The following is an 18,970-nucleotide window of genomic DNA, read 5'->3' as shown; positions in this document are numbered from 1 at the left end:
AAAATACTCATTTGCAACTTCCCCTTTAGGCAAAGGAAGATGCTTGTTCATTTCCATGATTTAGTGGCAGTAAATTTGGAAAGAAATGTTGCAACTCTGCCAAATGTTTTAGAATTAAACTCCTACCATCATCAGGCATGTTATCTCTCAATTTGATCATTGAGGGGCAAGGTTCTAGAGTCAGAATGGTACACCACACTTGTGTTTCTGGCATTGTTTGAGAATGACATACAAAGTGAGAAAATTTCCCAGCTCTGCAAAGCGTAACTTTTTAAGTACCAAAACATCATTGCTTACCTTCTTTTATTTTTTTGTCTTTTTAAGAAAATGATTACAAAAATGGTTCATGTTCATTAATGAAACTTGAAAGATATAGAAAACCTTGCAAAATGAAGTAAAAATTACTTGTAAACTGAACTTGCTTTTAAACTTTTAAAAGGTTATGAATAGTCCCTCTTCCTACCCTAGTCCAACCCCTAAAAACCAATTGACAATATTCCAGCACTTCTCATTTTAGACTTTTGTATTTAAAAAATAGAGCTCATATATATTTTATTACATGATCTTGTTTCTTTTTAGCTTATTGTGGATGTCATAAATACCTTTCCAAATGAATACAGATTTGTATTAGTTCATTCTACCTTGTTCCTTTAAATGGCTGCATAATATTCTGCCAACCATTCCCCACTGGGAACATGAATGTTGTTTTCAGTCTGCAGCTCTTGCAAAAGATACTGCAGTGGACGTCCTCACATGTGAATCTTTATCCATGAATACTGGTATTTCTGAAGATAGCTAAGAAGTGCTATAGGAATGATACACTTAAGTTTTGATAGTTACCCTGCCGAACAGGATAGGTATACCTTTTTTCCCACACTCCTACTGTACCTGAACCCAGGTTCAGCCGTTCTCTGCTCAAAAGCCATACAGGAGAGACAAGATTTAGTGGGAGGAAAAGCAGATTTATTCAGAGAGCCAACAAATCAGGAAGATGGTGGATCAGCATCCTAAAGTACCATCTGAAGTCAGTACAAATTTTAGGCTCTTTCTACATTCAGGGCAGGAGGAAGAGGAGGTGGGTAGGATCAAGAGGTAATGGACTACCACAGACATCTGGGAGCAAGGATCCAATGAGATTGGGAACTTTTTTGTCCTTGGTCAGGTCACAATGCTCCTACAAATCTTTAACAAAAACATAGTTAGTTGTTTACATATTTCTCCTTTAGTCCCAGAGTTAGTTTTATAAAACACGTGATTGCTGTTTTTGCAGTCGTTATGTCAGTGCTCTAAAATCTTCCTAGCCTACAGGCAGGAATGGGTAAAGGCCTCTTAAACAAAAATGGAGTCAGTTATGTTCATTATTGTGCTGTTTCACTGTTACACTACTAACTCTAGATGTTTTTATTCTTTTGTCAGTTTTGCCAGTCTGATAGTTTGTGGGGGAGAGGAATGACATATTTTAAATTAGATTTTCTTCATTAGTGAAATTGAGCATCTTCCCTGGGTATATTTGCTGTCTGTATTTCCTAGTGAGTTGCCTGTTCATGCTGTATGCCCATTTTTCTACCAGGGGATTTGTGCTTTTCTGATTTCCTCTTATGAGGTCTTTAAAACATTATGAAGTTTAGCTGTCTGATTACTGTATGTGCTACAAAGATTTCCGTTCAACCTGTCTTTGTCTTTTAATTTTGCTTATGTTGTTTTGCATCACATAGGGTTTTTTCTGTCTGTTTAAATAAAAGGCCTGGGACATGCTTTCCTCTTTCCCTGTTTACTCAGAGCACTCATTACAAATGCAGAGCTCTCCATTCAGAGATGTCCTGGGGCTTTTCCAAGTACATAAAGCTTTTCAGCCCATGTCCCTGTGGCATTTGTTGTTTTGTTTGTTGTTTGTTTTTCAGTTATTTTTATGTCTTTTTATGTAAGGATTCACTGTCCTACCTCCTGCTGGTAGCTGACACTTCTTGTTTCTCTCTGCATGTCTGCTTTTACACCAACCCAATCCAATCACATCCTTTTATGGTCTAGAAAACTAAACAGCACAACTTGCTGGCATTGAAGCGGCGTGGCTGTCTGGGGTAAATACCCGAGGTTCGTTGCCTCATGCCGAGGAAATCAAGGACACAGACACACATGGAGTGAGGTTAAGAGCAGCAGAGGTTTAACAGGCAAAAGAAGGAGAAAGGAGAACGGTTCTCTCTCCTGTGAGACAGGGGTGCCCGAGTGGGACCAACAGAGTGCACAGGGTTTTATAGACAGGCTTGAGGAGCCAGGGTCTGATTTACACAAGGCCTGAAGATTGGTTGGACCAGGCGTGACGTTTACATAGCTTGCCAGGAAACTGGCCACCCCACCCTAATCTTTTATTATGCAAATGGGATCTCTACTTGGCCAGTGCCATGTTGCCTGCCCCTTACTGTGCACCAGGTTGACAAGGAAAGGGGAAGATGGAGCCACCATATTGGACATGTCTAGCCCCCAGGTACCCTTTTCCTATTGACACAGCTGCTGACATTCACCCGTGCAAGCTTCCAGCTTCCTTGTGTATGTCTGCAGCTCAATTTTACAAGCTGTTCTTTGTTAGAAAAGAAAATGATTTGGGAGCTGCTTTTCATTAAAGGAAAACCTTACTGAGGACTTCCTTACCCCCACTATCTGCCTAAATAATTTCTTCTTAACTCCTATATCAGCATCATGGGTAAAAGGAAGCAAAACAGGCTGTGAGTCAGGAACCAGCCAACTTTCCTGAGTGAAGCATCTAGGTTTTACTGCTTGGCCTTTGGGGCATCTGTCACGGCTGCACAGAGACCTTGTTCCGGTCAGCTGAGATTGGCAAAGGGGTAATTTCCAGATGAATGAAGTGCTTTTGTGGTCATTTATCTTACATGACAGGCTATGGAGGAGCCTCTGCCCTGACCTGACTGCAGGGGTGCTCAAAGCCTCAAGCTGGTGGCCTCAGGGTGATGTTCAGTGTAACTCTGCCAGAGCCATCATTACATGACACTGCCCCTCCCTCCCCCTTAAACCTAGAGCACTCTTTCATCCACAGCCCAGAGCACTCTTTCCGCAGGCTCTGCTGGTCCCACCAAATCTACAAAGGCCAATTCTGATGAGTCCTGCTCCAAGGAACCTTCACCAGTTCTGCCACCAGCTTCCCAGCCACTTGGTTTGTATGGACTTTCTCACTTCCTGCTTTGTATTATGGCCATTTTTGCATCTCTTTGTCTCCCCTGCTTACCTGGCAGTCCAAGAGGACAAGGACCATATTATTTAAACTCCTGAACACAGAGCTTAGAACACAGCAGGAATTTTGGTGAATGGCGACTAAATTCCTCTTGGCATCTCCCAGTTATACCCCCTGCAGTACCTCATCAGAAGGTACCTAGGTTTACCAATATCACTACTTAAAATTTTAACCTAATTATTATTGAGAGAATTTATACAACTTTATATTAAAACACTAAATATTTTTAATGACAAGTAGGTTTGATTTCATGATATGTTTTGATTAACTGTTTAGGATCTGCTTCTGTAACTAGTGGGAAAATGTCCATGATCAATCCATGATGCCTGCCATGGATACAGGAGCAGGTTCTCTCAGTTCCTGTGCTGTACGCATGCCATGCCTGATCTGGTAGAGAAAAGGGCAAGAATAAACATATAAAATATTTGTGTACCTCCAAAAATTCCTATGTTGAAGTCCCAACCTCCAGTACAGTTACTGGTGGAAGGTACCCGAGTTACCACTGACATCCCTGGCAGGAGGGGTTGCAGGGGGAGTCCTCTCCTGCCCCACTCATACCTGTCTAACTATTTATAACAGTGCTTCAAAATGTGACCATATTTGGAAATAGGGTCTTTTCGCATAGTTAGTTAAGATGAGGTCATACCTACCTATTAGGGTGAGTCCCTAATCCAGTATGACTGATATCCTTATAAAAGGGGGAATTTGGACACAGATGTGGGACACAAGGAGAATGCCATGTGAAGATGAAGGAATATTTATGTTGAGCTAAGTAAATTTGAAACAGAATGTGTTTAATGGAAATGGAAAGGTATATGTATATTGCCAAAAAGAAGAGTTCATAGTAAAACAAAGAAGTCATGAAACTTTATAATATTTAAATATACGAAGCAAAACTATTAGACATACAAGAAGAAATTGAATAAACCACCTTTTGCATTATACCTTTAATGTACTTTTTTTACATTTTGACAAATGAAGCCATTGAAATGTAAATAAGGATTTAGAGGATTATATAATATAGCCAATAATCTTGATTCCACATGCATAGATATTCAATGTCAAATTTTAACATTTTAATAATGGATTTTCAAAATTTTAATAAATCTCAAACTTATAGAACTTGGAAAGCCCATTTTTTTAATCCCAATGCAATAAATCTAAAAATTCATAACAAGAAGTTACATTTTAAAAAATCAGTTATTTGTACAAAGGAACCTGTCCCAACTAGCTTCTGGTGAAGGATGGAAATCAAAACACTAAATATGGACTATTTTGTAATTAAAACCATGGCCCCCACTCCACAATAAGGGGATGTGGCCAAAACAATGTTTAGAGGAAACCTGTGGCTTAAAATGTTTTTATTATTAAATGTGGGAAAACTAAAAATTTTACTTATGAATTATTAACTAATGAAAATAGAAAAAGAATAATAGAATGCCATAGGCAAACTGAGAGGAAGGAATTAATGAAAGAAGTAAAAATAAGAAAAATTAAATTAGAAAACCAAAGTATTATCCAATTGATAAATAATTCTTCATCAAGACTGGTAAAAGAGAAAATCCCTGACAAGTCTATTGTAATTTTAAAAAGAATGAAAATAAATGAATATTAAGAAAAAATAAATTTAACAAAGTTTAAAAATTTATGAACAAATAGTGTGCATAACTTAGATTTTTGTGTCAAAACTTTTCAAAAGAAAGCTAATTCCTGGAAGGAAATAAGTAACCAAATTTGAATCAAAAAAATTTTTTTTTCTTTTGTATTTTTTTAATGAGAAAAGGTCAAAGCTAGGCAAGAAATTGAGAAAGCTGACAAAACTGCACCCCAAATGGTTCCAGGCCTTGAAAGCTTTATGGGTAAATTATTTAAACACTTCCAGAGCATGAGAAAAGTTAGAAAGTAGACTGATTTGTGAAGTTAGCACAACTTTGAAACAAAAACCTACAAACTATGAACCCAATTTCATGTGTTAGGATAAAGATACTAAATACAATACTAGCAAATCAAATTAACAGTTATAGAAATACATACTAATGACAAAAATGCTTGGGTGGTTTATCATTAGGAAATCTGCTAATGTACATAATTCAAGGAAAAAACTATTGACAAAATATAAGTTTAGGTATTAATTTTTAATGGAGAAATATCTTTGTAAACTAATAATAGAAATATATTTTCTTAACATAGATGAAACACACACTTGAAACCATAATTAATATCTCATGCAGAGTGATTAAATATTAGAAGCGTTCTCAAAAAAGTGAAGAATCTGAGAGGAATGCTTATTGTTATTCAACAACGTTTTGGAATTTCCAAGGCAATAAGTTAAGGAAATAAAATATAATTACTTAAGAGGTAGAAAAGAAAGGGAAGACAGAATTAACATTGTTGGAGATGTCATGATTATCTATATGAAAAACCTAATCCAGTCACTGGAAAGTCTATTCAAAGATTGAGTATGAAATGGCCAAAAAATGTATGAACAAAATTCTCAAATGTATGAAAAAAATTATCTTAGTGTCGCTAATCCTCAGGGAAATGCAAACCAAAATCACAATGAGGTATTATCTCACCCCATCTAGGATGGCTATTATCAAAAAGACAAAAAGTATTAATAATAAATGTTGGCAAGGATGTGGAGAAAAGGAAACTGTTATACGCTGTTGCTGGGAATGTAAATTGGTACAACCACTATGGAGAACAGTATGAAAGTTCCTCAGAAAACTACAAATAGAACTACCACATGATCCAGCAATCCCACTACTGGGTATTTATCCGAAGGAAAGGAAATCAGTATATCAAAGAGACATCTATGCCCCCGTGTTCATTGCAGCACAATTCACAACAGCCGAGAGTCCAATTTTTGTGCAGACATATAGCTTTATTTCTCTTGGATGTGACCTAAGAATGGAATTGCTGAGTCATGTGGTAGCTCCTATTTAACCTCATGAGAAACTGCTAGACTGTTTTCTGAAGTAGTCGCACCATTTTACATTTCCACCAGCAGTGTGTGAGTGTTCCAGTTTCTCGCATCTTCACTAACACATTATTGCGTTTTTTGTAAATTATGATAGCCATCTTAATGGGTGTGAAGGGGTATCTCACTGTGGAATTGATTTCTGTTTCCTTAACGACGAATGATGTTGAGCTCTTTTCATGTGCTTATTAGCCATTTGTATGTCTTCTTTGGAGTAATATTCAGATCCTTTGCTCATTTTATTTTTTTGTAATTTCGCTTTTTATTTTAGATTGAGTAGGTACACGTGCAGGTTTATTGCCTAGGTATATTGCTGTTGCTGAGGTTTAGGGTATCGTTGATCCCATCACTCACATAGTGAGTATAGTACCCAATAGGTAGTTTTGAAACCTTTGCCCTCCTCCCTCCCCCATCTAGTAATTCCAGTGTCTATTGTTGCCATCTTTATATCCATGAGTACCCTATGTTTAGTTCCCACTTATAAGTGAGAACATGTGGTATTTGGCTTTCTGTTCCTGTATTAATTCATTTACAATAATGGCCTTCAGCTGTATCCATGTTGCTGCAGAGGACATGATTTCATTCTTTTTATGGCCGTGTAGTATTCCATGGTGTATATGTGCCACATTTCCTTTATCTGGTCCACTCTAGATGGGCACCTAGATTGATTTTATGTCTTTGCTATTGTGAATAATGCTGTGATGAGGGCATGTGTCTTTTTGGTAGAACAATTTACATTTTCCTTTGGATATATACCCAGTAATGGGATTGCTGGGTCAAATGGTAGTTCTAAGTTTTTTGAGAACTCTCCAAACTGCTGCTTTCCACAGTGGCTGAACTAATTTACATTCCCACCAACAGTGTATAAGCATTCCCTTTTCTCTGCAGCTTTGCCAGCATCTGTTGTTTTTTGACTTTTTAATAATACCCATTCTGACTGGTGTGAGATGGTATCTCTGTGGTTTTGTTTGGTATTTCTCTGATGATTAGTGATGTTGAGCATTTTTTCATGTCTGTTGGCCACTTGTATGTCTTCTTTTGAGAAGAGTCTTTTCATATATTTTACCCACTTTTTAATGGGGTTATTTGTTTTTTACTTGTTGAATTGTTTAAGTTCCTTATAGATTCTGGGTCTTAGACCTTTGTTAGATGCATAATTTGCAAACATTTTCTCTCATTCTGTAGGCTGTCTGCCTACTCTGTTGATAGTTTCATTTGCTTTGCAGAAACTCTTTTGTTTAATTAGGTCCTACTTGTCAATTTTTTTTTTGTTGCGATTGCTTTTTAGAACTTAGTCATAAATTCTTTCCCAAGGCTGATATCCAGAATGGTGTTTCCTAGGATTTTCTTCTAGGTCTTACATTTAAATCTTTAATCCATCTTGACCATTTTTTAATTGAGGATATTTGTGTTTTCATTATTGAGTAGTAGGAGTAAAATCCACTTTTAAAGGTCATGTACTGTTTGAGGATATTGTGCAAACAATGCTTGGAAGATAGAAAAACATCCGATATCCAGATGACAATATGGAGATTGCACAGCCCCGCCCTGTCATAGAGGCATTTTGTCACAAACAGCATGTATGAACTCCTAAGTCTTTTCCACCTGCTAATGGCAGAGCCCTCCCCTACTGCCTTCCTGCAGTCATCCATCAAGACCCTGGTCACATGAGTGGCAATGGGCACAGGTTCACTGGCAGTTGGATCTCTGTGGCTGCTGGTCAGTGTTGGTGTCAGGGCCTCCTTTACAAATGCTGGCCCTTCTGACTTAGATGACATTGCTTCCATAGGGAAGCTGAGCCCAGTGTCCTGAGAACATCACACTTAGGCACATAAAGCATTCATTCCGTTAATGAATTTGGATTTGCTGAAGACATTCTGGAAATTTTACATACACACACTTGAATCTCATTCACAACTAAACATTCTTTGCCTATATTAAGACATAAACTTTTTAATAAGTTGCAGCTTTCCCACTTCACTTCTGTAAAGCCAGCTTGTTATTTTAACATTATTCTACTTGGTTGATTAAAATGCATTCTTACAAATGAGCTTCCTTATGTGCTTAAAGGACTGGTATCTTAGGGCCCCCATCAAGTCTCTTTCTATCCACTTCTAGGCTGATGAAACTTACAATTGAGAATTATTTTATTTTATTGATTTGCATAAAACCACCACTATTTTATTATATTCATAGATTTTGTGCGTTAGGAATTAGACAGGGTATAGTAGGATGGCATGTTTCTGCTCCTCAGTATCTGAGCTGCTAGTCTAGAAGTCACATAGTGTCACTTCCACTGTATTTTATTGGTCAAAATAGTCGCAGAGGAATCTAACTTCAACCCTTGATGGAAGGAATATAAAGAAAATGTACGGATATTTAAAAAAATCTGCGGAAGTTCTCCATTGATGCTCATTGAATGAGGAACAAATGAAGGAACTGGAGTTTGTTATCTCTAGGTAGATGGTCTCAAGTTTTAGCTAGTGAGACCCTATTACCGAAAGATCCCTCCAAAGGGTAGGACTGAGAAGAACATCGTTTTCTTTATGCCAGCTGGATTAGAGGGTTCTTTATGCTGTTCTCTCTGCTTCCTGTCTGGCCTGTGGCATTGATTCCTGATTCCTAAGTATGGCAAAACTGCATTCGTGCCAGCCTGGGCAACATGGTGAACCCCCATCTCTACAAATACAAAAAAAATTAGCCAGTGTAGTGGCACGTGCCTGTGGTCCCAGCTACTCAGGAGGCAGACATGGGAGGATGGCTTGAGCCTGGGAGGTCAAGACTGCAGTGAACCAAGATCGTGCCACTGCACTCCAGCCTCGATAACAGAGCCAGACCCGATCAAAAAAAAAAAAAGTGCATATATGACTCTTGCCTTCTTTGCCCACAAACATACATGTTTACCAGCAACTGGGGAAGCAGGTCAGGTAAATCAGAAGGAAGCTGACATTCAGGCCTCAGGTGGGGTGCCCCACACACATCTTTCTAGCATCCCATAAGGTGAGCATTCTGATACCCATTTTATGTGTAAGGTAACAGAGGGTCAGAGAGATTAGATCACTCTAACAGGTCCTTGTGGTGTCCACTTCCACTTTCATATCCATGTGGCCCAACTCTGATTTCAGCCACAGCTACAGTGGACAATTCTGTGTGAGCTCATTCTCATTTCAAGCTGACAGTATCCCATCATGATGGGATATACTTGCTATCAAAGATTTATACTTTGTATCAAATTTGGAAAATTTTCAGCCATTATTTCTTCAAATGTTTTTTCATGTTTCTTCCCTCCTCCTTCACAGACTTTTAAATGTATTAGGCCACTTGAAGTTTTCCAATGAGATCACTGATACTCATTTTATTGAAAAAACATTTTTATTACTTTCTATCTTTCATTTTGGATTGTTTCTGTTGTTATGTCAAGTTTACTAATCTACCTTGTCTAATATGCAATTAATACCATCTAGTACATTTTAATTTTTTATTATTTTATTTTATTTTTGAGACGGAGTCTCGCTTTGTTGTACAGTGGTCTGATCTCGGCTCACTGCAATCTCCGCCTCCCGGGTTGAAGCGATTCTCCTGCCTCAACCTCCTGAGTAGCTAGGATTACACGCACGTGCCACCATGCCTGGCTAATTTTTGTACTTTTAGTAGAAACGGGGTTTCACTATGTTGGCCAGGCTGATCTCAAACTCCTGACCTCAAGTGATCTGCCCGCTTTGGCCTCCCAAAGTGCTGGGATTACAGGCGTGAGCCACCACGCACCCAGCCCCATCTAGTACGTTTTTTTTAAATGTCAGACATTATAGCTTTCATCTCCAGAAGCTTGCTTTGGGTCTTTTTGCCTCTTTCACAGCTCTACTTAACTGTTAGTGTACGGTTATAATAACTGTGTTAATGTGTTTGTTTCCTAATTCTAAAATCTGTGTCAGTTCTGCGTCATGTTTTGGCAGCTTGGTCTGTTTTCCTTCATTATGGGTTGTATTTTCCAGCTTTGTTGCATGCCTGGTATTTTTTTACTTGATGCTAGACATTGTGAAATTTAAGTTGCTGGCTTGAGAACTCTCTTAAGGCTGTGAGCTAGGGGCAGTCACCGGGCTTGTCTTATTTGTTACCCATTTCTCAGGGATTGCTCTTGTTCATTGCCTGATATCTAGTGTCTTCTAAACCATCATTTATTGTATTTGTTTTGTTTTTTCTTTTGTTTTTGTGTGTTTCTGACAAGAAGGTAAATCTGATCTGTTATTTCATCTTGACTAGAAGCATAACTCCATTGTGATTTAAAAAGCAACAGCTAAATAAAAGCTGCTCTGGTTATGGGGAACTGTCAGCATAACTCACACCTTGCTTCCTGAATGCACTTCATTTACCATCAGTAAGCCAGGCTTACAGACCAGAGGATGTGAAAGGCCTCTGTAGTGATCACACCTAAAGTATTGTGGGCACCACATTTTAGGGAAATAGAGGCAATCAGAAACATATTCAGAAATGTGACAAGAATATAGAGAGGCAAACTATTTTTGTAGGAGGAACAGTTTAAATGATGGAAGGAGGTTTGTGCCAGAACGGAAAAGACTCAGAAACTCAATCATACTCTTCACTTGTCTAAAGGGCTACCCAGCAGAAGAATGTATGACTCTAAGGGCAAGTCCAGGACCAGCAAGTGAAATCTTCAAGGAGAGAGATAGATTGAGTTGTCTGGGGCTATAGTGACCACCCCACCACCGGAGGAGTTCAAGCAGCAATAGATGGACATGGGATTGAAGTCTCATGAGGGCGTTGGGCTCAGTGTCTTCTAAGGACACCTCCTACCCTGAAACTCCATTGCCATGTGGAATCCTATCTTCCTTCATCTCAGACCTTGGGGCAGTAACCCTTGTCCATCTACTGAGCAGGAGAACACCTTCTTTCTTATTGCTTTGGTGCTCCTACTATAAGTTAGTTCTATGCTTTCAGAGCCAGCTCTTTAGTCAGCTGAGTGTGCTGCTGCCCAGCCCAACTCATCATTCCAGAATCACCTGGTCCTCTCGAAAGAGGGCAGGGCTCTTTAAATTCCTGAGGAGCAAGAAACTAGACATCCTTAAAGACACATGTGTGCTGTTCATGTAAGTCCTGACTGGTATTTGGTGTTTGGAGGAACTGTAGGTACATGGTAAGTGTCATGAAGAGCCATGTGTGCCAGAATGAAGACTTTTGATTTATGTTTATTTCCTGCAGAGGAATGGTGTGGCCAACTTCTAGGAGTGATATAGACAACAGGGTAGAGAGGAGATGATTGGAGAGCTAACTGTGAAGTTGAAGCAGACAGGTTTGGTGTCCATTAATATGTAACTGGTGAGAGGAAGGAATAGTGCAGGAAGATGCTAAGATTTCTAACCTGAGATATGCAGTCACTAATACATAACAGAAGACAACTCTAGATGTCATTAGCAAAAAGAGAATTCTTAGATAAATGTTAATGAGTCCCATCATTCAAAGGGGGCCAGCTTTGGAAAATGAACAGAAACCTAGGCAGCTTCTATGGGTTAAAGAAGCATGAAGCCCAGGGAATATCTGTTAATAGCAGCAGCCTGCTCAGGACACTGTGCTTTGTTCTGCTGATGAATTTGAGCCATCCCTTCACCCCGGAAGGATGCAGGGAGGTAAAATCTAGCTTCTTTGACTTCCAGAGTGGAAGCTGGTATACCGTCTTCCACCATAATCACTCATAAAGGAGGATTTCTTTCAAGTAAGACATAGGTTTGGCTGCTGGTCAGTCTAACTAAGTGACAGATGTTACTGCGGGTAGTGCTGCTTCTAATAGAGGTTAGAACGTATGCCAGTAAGCGATTGACTTTTGCTTCATATAACAGAAAATCCCAAATATCAGGGCCTTAAATAAATCTATTTTATATCCAAAGGTAGACAGTCTAGAGTTAGTACAATGGTTCTATGATGTAACCAAGGACTCATTCTCCCAGCTTTCACTCCACCATCCTTATTGTGTGACCCCAGCTTTCCTGCCTTTCGAGATGGCTGCTAGCGCTCCCTGGTCATATCTGTGTTTTATATGGAAAGGAGTGTTGCCAAAAGCCATAATCATGACTCCTGCATCCATCTGATAGGCCAGAGCCATATCAGTTGAACCTCTCTAACTCTAATGGAGCAGGCACATTGCCACTCTGAATAAATCAGTGTTCCTTAGCATGGAAGGAGAGAATGTAAATGAGGTATGTCACTAGTGGTCTTTTCCATGGAGAGCAGAAAGAGGAGGATGTTTTGGTAGAGAGATTTGGGTACAATTTTGAAAGACCTGTGAGACTGAGGTAGACATTTTCAGTAGGTAAGTGAAGGCAAGGTCTAGAGCTGCAAAGGAACATCTCGACTAGAGACATAGTCTTGGGTCTCATAAATGTATGGTTAGAAATAGAGGCAATGGCTGGGCGCGGTGGCTCACGCCTGTAATCCCAGCCCTTTGGGAGGCCGAGGCAGGTGGATCACGAGGCCAGGAGTTCAAGACCAGCCTGGCCAAGATGGTGAAACCCCCGTCTCTACTAAAAACACAAAAATTAGCCATGTGCGCTGGCAGGTGCCTGTAATCCCAGCTACTCAGGAGGCTGAGGCAGGAGAATCGCTTGAACTCGGGAGGTGGAAGTTGCAGTGAGCCGAGATCATGCCATTGCACTCCAGCCTGGGCGACAGAGTGAAACTCTGTCTCAAAACAAAAAAACAAAACAAAACAATAAACAGAAAAAAAGAAAGAGGCAATGGAAAAATGATATAAAAAGGACAAGATAAGGTGTAAAACTCTGGGGAATGGCAATGCGTAGAGCAGCAACAGTTCTCAAGGTGTGGTCCATGGACCCTGGGAGTCCCTGAAACGTCTTCAAGGGCACACAAAGTTAAAACTATTCTTATAATAACACTGAGATGTTATTTGCCACTTTCTGTGTGTCAACATTTGCGCTGATGGCGTAAAAAGCATTGGTGGTAAACTTGCTGGGCCTTAGCGTGAATCAAGGCAGTGATACCAAGCTGTCCTGGTGGTCATTGTATTCCTTATCACTATGCACTTGCAATTAAAAAATAATTTAAAAATGTTTAAATCCCAGCTTCACTTAAGAATATCCCTGATGAGGCAGTAAAAATTATGAGTTGTATTAAGCCCAGAATGGAAAACTTGCATAAAGCAACTTCTGCAGCATACCAAAGCACGGGAATTGTGTCAGGGGAAAGCATGTATGCTTCCTTTGGGCTGTGAGCTGAACTAGGTGTTTTTTCCATGGAACATAGTTTTTGCTTGAAAGAATGACTAACAAACAAATGGTGGTTATTACAACTTATATATTTAGCAGATATTTTCTCAAAAAAAAATTGAACTTGTCACTTCAAGGAAAACAATTGACAGTATTTGTTGTCAGTGGTAAAATTCAGATTTTCTAATAAAAATTTGACTTTTGGAAAGCTTGTGTCTGCCACCATAATTTTGACCAATATCTAGAGATGTTTCCGATGAGATACATGGTGGTATTAGCAAGTGCGATTTTTTTTAATGTTGTATAATGCAATGTGTCAACATTTAAAAGGTCTGTATAATATGGTGAACTAGCATTTTCCAAATGACCAATACATAGTGTGTAAAATTATGTGATGGGTAAAAGATCCATCCAAAGTGTTAGACAAACTAGCCTATTTTAATATTGTATTGAATATTACAGTATGACAGTATGAAAAATTCATTCATATAGTTTTGGATTTTATATTACAATTAGCCTTTAAGAAACTACCACTTGTCAAGATTTGGAAAAATACCAAAGGAAAATATACTCAGTATTCTGAAAAAGCTTCCCCTTTTTGTCCCTTTTCCATATCTGTGTGAGGCCATATTTTCTTCATATGCCTCAACTAAAACAACATATTGTAACAGATTGAGTGCAGAGCAGATACCAGAATCCAGCTGTCTATCATTAACCAAGGCATTAAAGAGATTTGCAAAAATGCTAAACAATAATTGAGGGATAATTACTTAATATGATAAATGTGTGTGCGTGCATGTTATATCTTAGTCCAAAAGGTGATATTTAATGGAGAAAGCCCTGAGACATTTCCACTAAGATCAGAAACAAGGGAATAATGCCCACTATCTCTACTACTATTCAAAATTATAATAGACATATTATCCCATACAACTAAATAAGAGAAATTAGAGGCAAAAGAATGCACAAAGAAAAAGGAAAACTATCTCTATTTTCAGATTATATAATAGTACACCTGGAAAAGCCTAGTGAATCAGTGATAAAACAGAAACAAATAATTCAGGTTAATATATGAAAATCAATAACCTTCATATACATAAACAATAAGCAGAGGCTATAATGGTAGAGAAAACCACATTTACAATAGTAAAAACAGGATTAAATACTTAGGAATAATTTTAATAAGTACACAAAATACAAGTATATATGAGGAAAGTTTGAAAACACTCCTGAAAGACAAAAGTAGGTTTAAACAAATAAGAAAACATCCTTTGTTCTTGGGAGGATAACTCAACATTATAACTTCAGGAGATGTCAGTTCTCCTGAAGTTAATTTACAAATTTAATGCAATCCTAATAAAAATATTATCAAGCTATTTTATGGAGTCAGATAAGTTGGTACTACCAAAGTTCCTGTGGAAAAACATACCTTCAAGAATAGCCAAGAAAAAATACAAGGAATAGTCCTACCAGACATTAAAACATACAATAAAACCTCTATAATTAAAATGGTATGGTACTAGTGCCTGAATAGACACTTGGGCAGTGGAATAGAAGAGACAGTCCAAAATTAGACCCAAACATGTTTGGAAATTATATATAAAGTTGGCGCTCAAATCACTGCAATTGAAGAAAATGTTGATGGGGCAACTGGACAGCTATTTAGAGAAAGATAAAATTAGATTGATTTCCCAAAACTCCCAAAAGAATAACTCTGAATGGATTAGGGATCTAAATGTGAAAAATAAAACCATAAAAGTATCAGAGGAAAACAAGAGTGAATTTTTCCTTAAGCTGTGTGTAAGAAATAGCTTTCTAGCTATGACTCAGACTCCAGAGGTAATAAAAGGTTGATAAATCTTACCACATAAAATTTTTGAAATTTTTAAATCACCACAAAGTCAAAAGACAGGGGACCATCTGGAAGAACATATTCATAACATATACCACAAGGATTTAATATCTCAAATACAGGGAAGTCTTAAAAATGGACAGGCAAAAGATCCAAATAGAAAAATGGGAAAGAGACAGAAGCAGACAATTCACTAAAAAACAAGATATAAAAAACGTCCTCAAACATACGAAGTAATGTTCAAACTCACTCATAATTAGAGAAATGCAAATTAGGACAACACTAAGAAATCATTTCTCACCTGTCAGACTGACAAACATTAAATAATGTGACAGCACATTCTGTTGGCCAAGACTCTGGGGAAGCAGACCTCCTATACATTCCTGGTGGGAATGCAAATTGGTGCAACCCTTCTGGAGGAAAGTTTGGCAAAACAAAACTACATATGCACTTACCTTTTGACCCAGCAATCCCACTTCTAGGGATCCACTCCGAAGATGCACTTCTGATGGTAATAAAACACACATGCACAAGGTTATTCATTGCAGCATTGTTTCTCATTGCAAAATATTGGAAACACCTAAACGTCCAGTATTTAGTGGTTGAATAAGCCATGGCACATCAATAAGATGAAGCACTATGCAGTTATAAAAAAGAATTGAGGAAGAGCTATATGAATGTATATGGAGTGAATTCCAGGACATACTGTTCAGTGAAGTAAGCAAAGCCCAAGAGTATCTACAGTAAACAGCTCTTCATAGAAGACAGAAGAGGACATGAGAAAGTGTACATGTATCTGCACATTTGTGCAAAAGAAATGCAGTAAGGATAAACCAGAAATGAAAGAGACTGGTCACCTACAGAGGGTGGATGGAACAAGGATGGAAAGAAGACGGAATGTAGTGTAGTGAAGGTGACATTTCTCTGGCTCACAAAACCATAGTGATATTTAACGTGCCCTTATCAATGTCTGGAGTGAGGGGCTGTCACTGTACTTGTGTGACTCTATCACTGTGAACCCTTGGTCCGACCCAGTGTGGAAATATTTGCGTTAAGTGTCATGCAGTGTAAAAGGAAATGTTCTACTTAACAGCACTTGCCTATGAGGTATCAAAAAGGAATGCTTGTTTTCACTACGACAGTTCTAACCAGCTACAGATGTTTAAGAACCTTGCACTGTGAGGGACCCCAGATACCAGACCCACATTGGACCAAACAGGAGACTGTTTTCTAACCCCTGTGAACAATGAGGATTGTTTTAACCAGTTCCTTTCTATCTGGAGCACTAGTTTTCAATGCTTAGCATAACCATCACCAGTGTCTCCTTTCTAGCCCTTAAACAACCCTGACTTTCCCCCACAAGGGGAAACACTGGTTGTGCTCCCTTGCCTGACAAGTTAGTAACCAGCTTCAGTGGTTTTTACTTGTATTTCTTTTGCCTCAGATGGTCTTTGTTTCATTCTTTGTCAGCAGATAAGAGAGATATTTACATAAGCTGAAAGACCCATATTGGCTTCTTACTGAAATATCCTAAATAAATGTTTGGTCCAAGTTGTACAAATGTACAGAAGAACTATTTCCATTTCATCTTCCTTAATTTCCTCTGCATCATCCACAGATGGAGATGATAATGTACCATAAAATTATCAAAAGACATCAGGCAGAGAGAGAAGCAGGAACTGAGTGAGGAACTGGTTAATTCATTGGCTGGCTTCCCAGCCCTGCGTGGCCAACACTCACTGTATTTTCGATTGCTTAAATAAAATCGTGGACACTTTTCTTCTTTCCCATTCACCTTGGGCATATTGTTGATGACACAGGTATTTCCCATTTCAGGAATGACCATACCTGAAGAAGACGCTGATGTGGGACAAGGCAGTAAATATTGCCTCGTGGCAATTGGGAGACTCCAGGTAAGAAAAAATTCGTAGCCTTTTTAATCTTAAATGACGGCGTATTGCCACAAAATGCAGAAGACTGTCGGTTTGGATGCCTATTCTGATCACCTGCGTTCTTGGTATTTGTTGGGTTTCGTGTCTCACTCTGTGGGACAAGACTGAGGCCAAATCTAGAAGAGAAGGAGACTGTGAGCTGTAAGCAGAGTTCTTGCTGAGTTGAGGGGTTGCATCAGTTCATCCCCCATGCTTGTGCCGGTTGCCACGAACTTGCGTTCTGCTCACATCACATCCCTGCTTAACCCCCTTGACTGTTTCCCCAGGGTCTATGGGATAAAGTCCAAGCTCATCATTACAACCTCATCTCCTTGCCTTCTTCCTCTCTCTCATCTTATTCCCACACAGCACCATTCCCCTTTCCATAAACCCCCACCTCTAGGGGTGTTCACAGGCTGTTTCTTCTCCCTGGTATTTCCTTATTCCCCTTCTTCTCCTTTCAATTTTCCTTATCCTCCTTATCTGCTCGTCTTTCAAGACCCAACTAAAATGTCTCCCTGATCTTAGTCTAAATCAATCCTTCTCTTCTCCCTACTCTCATAGCACTGAGCTCTACCCTCAATTACTCTTCTTTCACTGTCTGTTGCAGGTAGTAAGTTGAGTGCATGCTCATCCCCGCAAGCTCCTCAAGGCCAGGGAACGTGTCTTTTATTGTGTGAAAGTTAAATTTGCTCAATGTCTGGCACACACAGTAACCACTCATTCAACTGGACTGTTCATTCTCCCTAGGACATTGAGGGTCTTCCCCATGCTGAATAGGAGAGACTTACTAGACCTGGTTCAGTTACACTAATCCCTGGTTTCCTAGTTCTGACCATTTTCAGACAAATGAATAGGCAATTTCATCCATGTATGACCAACGCTGGGTATGGCTTGTAGATGGGTGAAGAAAGAATAGTTGGGTAAATTCAGTTCACAGATATATATGCTCCAAGTATTTTAACTAGTTCCTTAGGCTTGTTTGCCATCCTTAGTAAAGGGAAGGTGGGGAAAGAGAAGGGGATTAACATTTATTGAGCACCAACATGAGCAAATGCCAAGGTTTAACATGCAATATCCCTTTTAAGGCTCACAAACACCTTGTGAGATTATAGGTTTTATTATTCCCATTGGTTGATAAGGCAACTGAAGTTCAGAAATGTAAAGAAAGTGGCCAACTGTTACAGTTAATGATGTGACCAGGGATAGATATTTGAACACTTTAGGGTCATTGTACTAAATGACATGGGAAGATCTTTGAAGTGAAATGCACATGGATTATTCTTCTCATCTCTGTCACCATCTCCATCTCGTCTCTGTCAACACCACCTCAACGATGGATTTTCCCCATCCCAGGTGACCAGCTCTCCTGTATGCATGGACATGAATGGGATGTCAGTGCCCACAGAGTTCTTATCCCGGCATAACTCTGATGGAATCATCACGTTTGTGGATCCAAGATGTATCAGTGTGATTGGCTACCAACCCCAGGTGAGTAGATAGTTTTGAGCTCATGGCAATTGACTAGAGATTTAATTGTTTTTAAAACATTCTTACCTCATTTGAGATACAACACAATGGCCATGTGGAGAAACATCATAAAGACCCATATACCCTGCCTGGATAGAACGATAGCTATCCTTCCAAGGCAAGAAAGGACGTTATAAACACTTGTGCCACTTAACATGGACTCTTTCTTCTTTGCCCTCGCTGTTATGTTTCTCTAGT

General features: G+C 39.0%; 1 protein-coding gene across 7 annotated transcripts in view; it reads left to right on the top strand.

Annotated features, from left to right (window-relative positions):
* ARNT2 (aryl hydrocarbon receptor nuclear translocator 2) overlaps window positions 1–18,970 on the top strand; it is a 200,999-nt gene that overhangs the window by 131,578 nt on the left and 50,451 nt on the right. For all 7 annotated transcript variants that reach the window (XM_055277476.2, XM_055277477.2, XM_063638637.1 and 4 more), the window contains exons 9-10: window positions 17,148–17,224; window positions 18,599–18,733. In XM_055277476.2, coding sequence (XP_055133451.1) covers window positions 17,148–17,224; window positions 18,599–18,733 — 212 coding nt within the window. The remainder of the gene's footprint in view (window positions 1–17,147; window positions 17,225–18,598; window positions 18,734–18,970) is intronic.

The sequence above is a fragment of the Symphalangus syndactylus genome, chromosome 5, assembly GCF_028878055.3.
Source record: "Symphalangus syndactylus isolate Jambi chromosome 5, NHGRI_mSymSyn1-v2.1_pri, whole genome shotgun sequence".
In the NCBI taxonomy this organism is placed as follows: domain Eukaryota; kingdom Metazoa; phylum Chordata; class Mammalia; order Primates; family Hylobatidae; genus Symphalangus; species Symphalangus syndactylus.
This window is presented reverse-complemented; position numbering and strand designations above follow the sequence as displayed.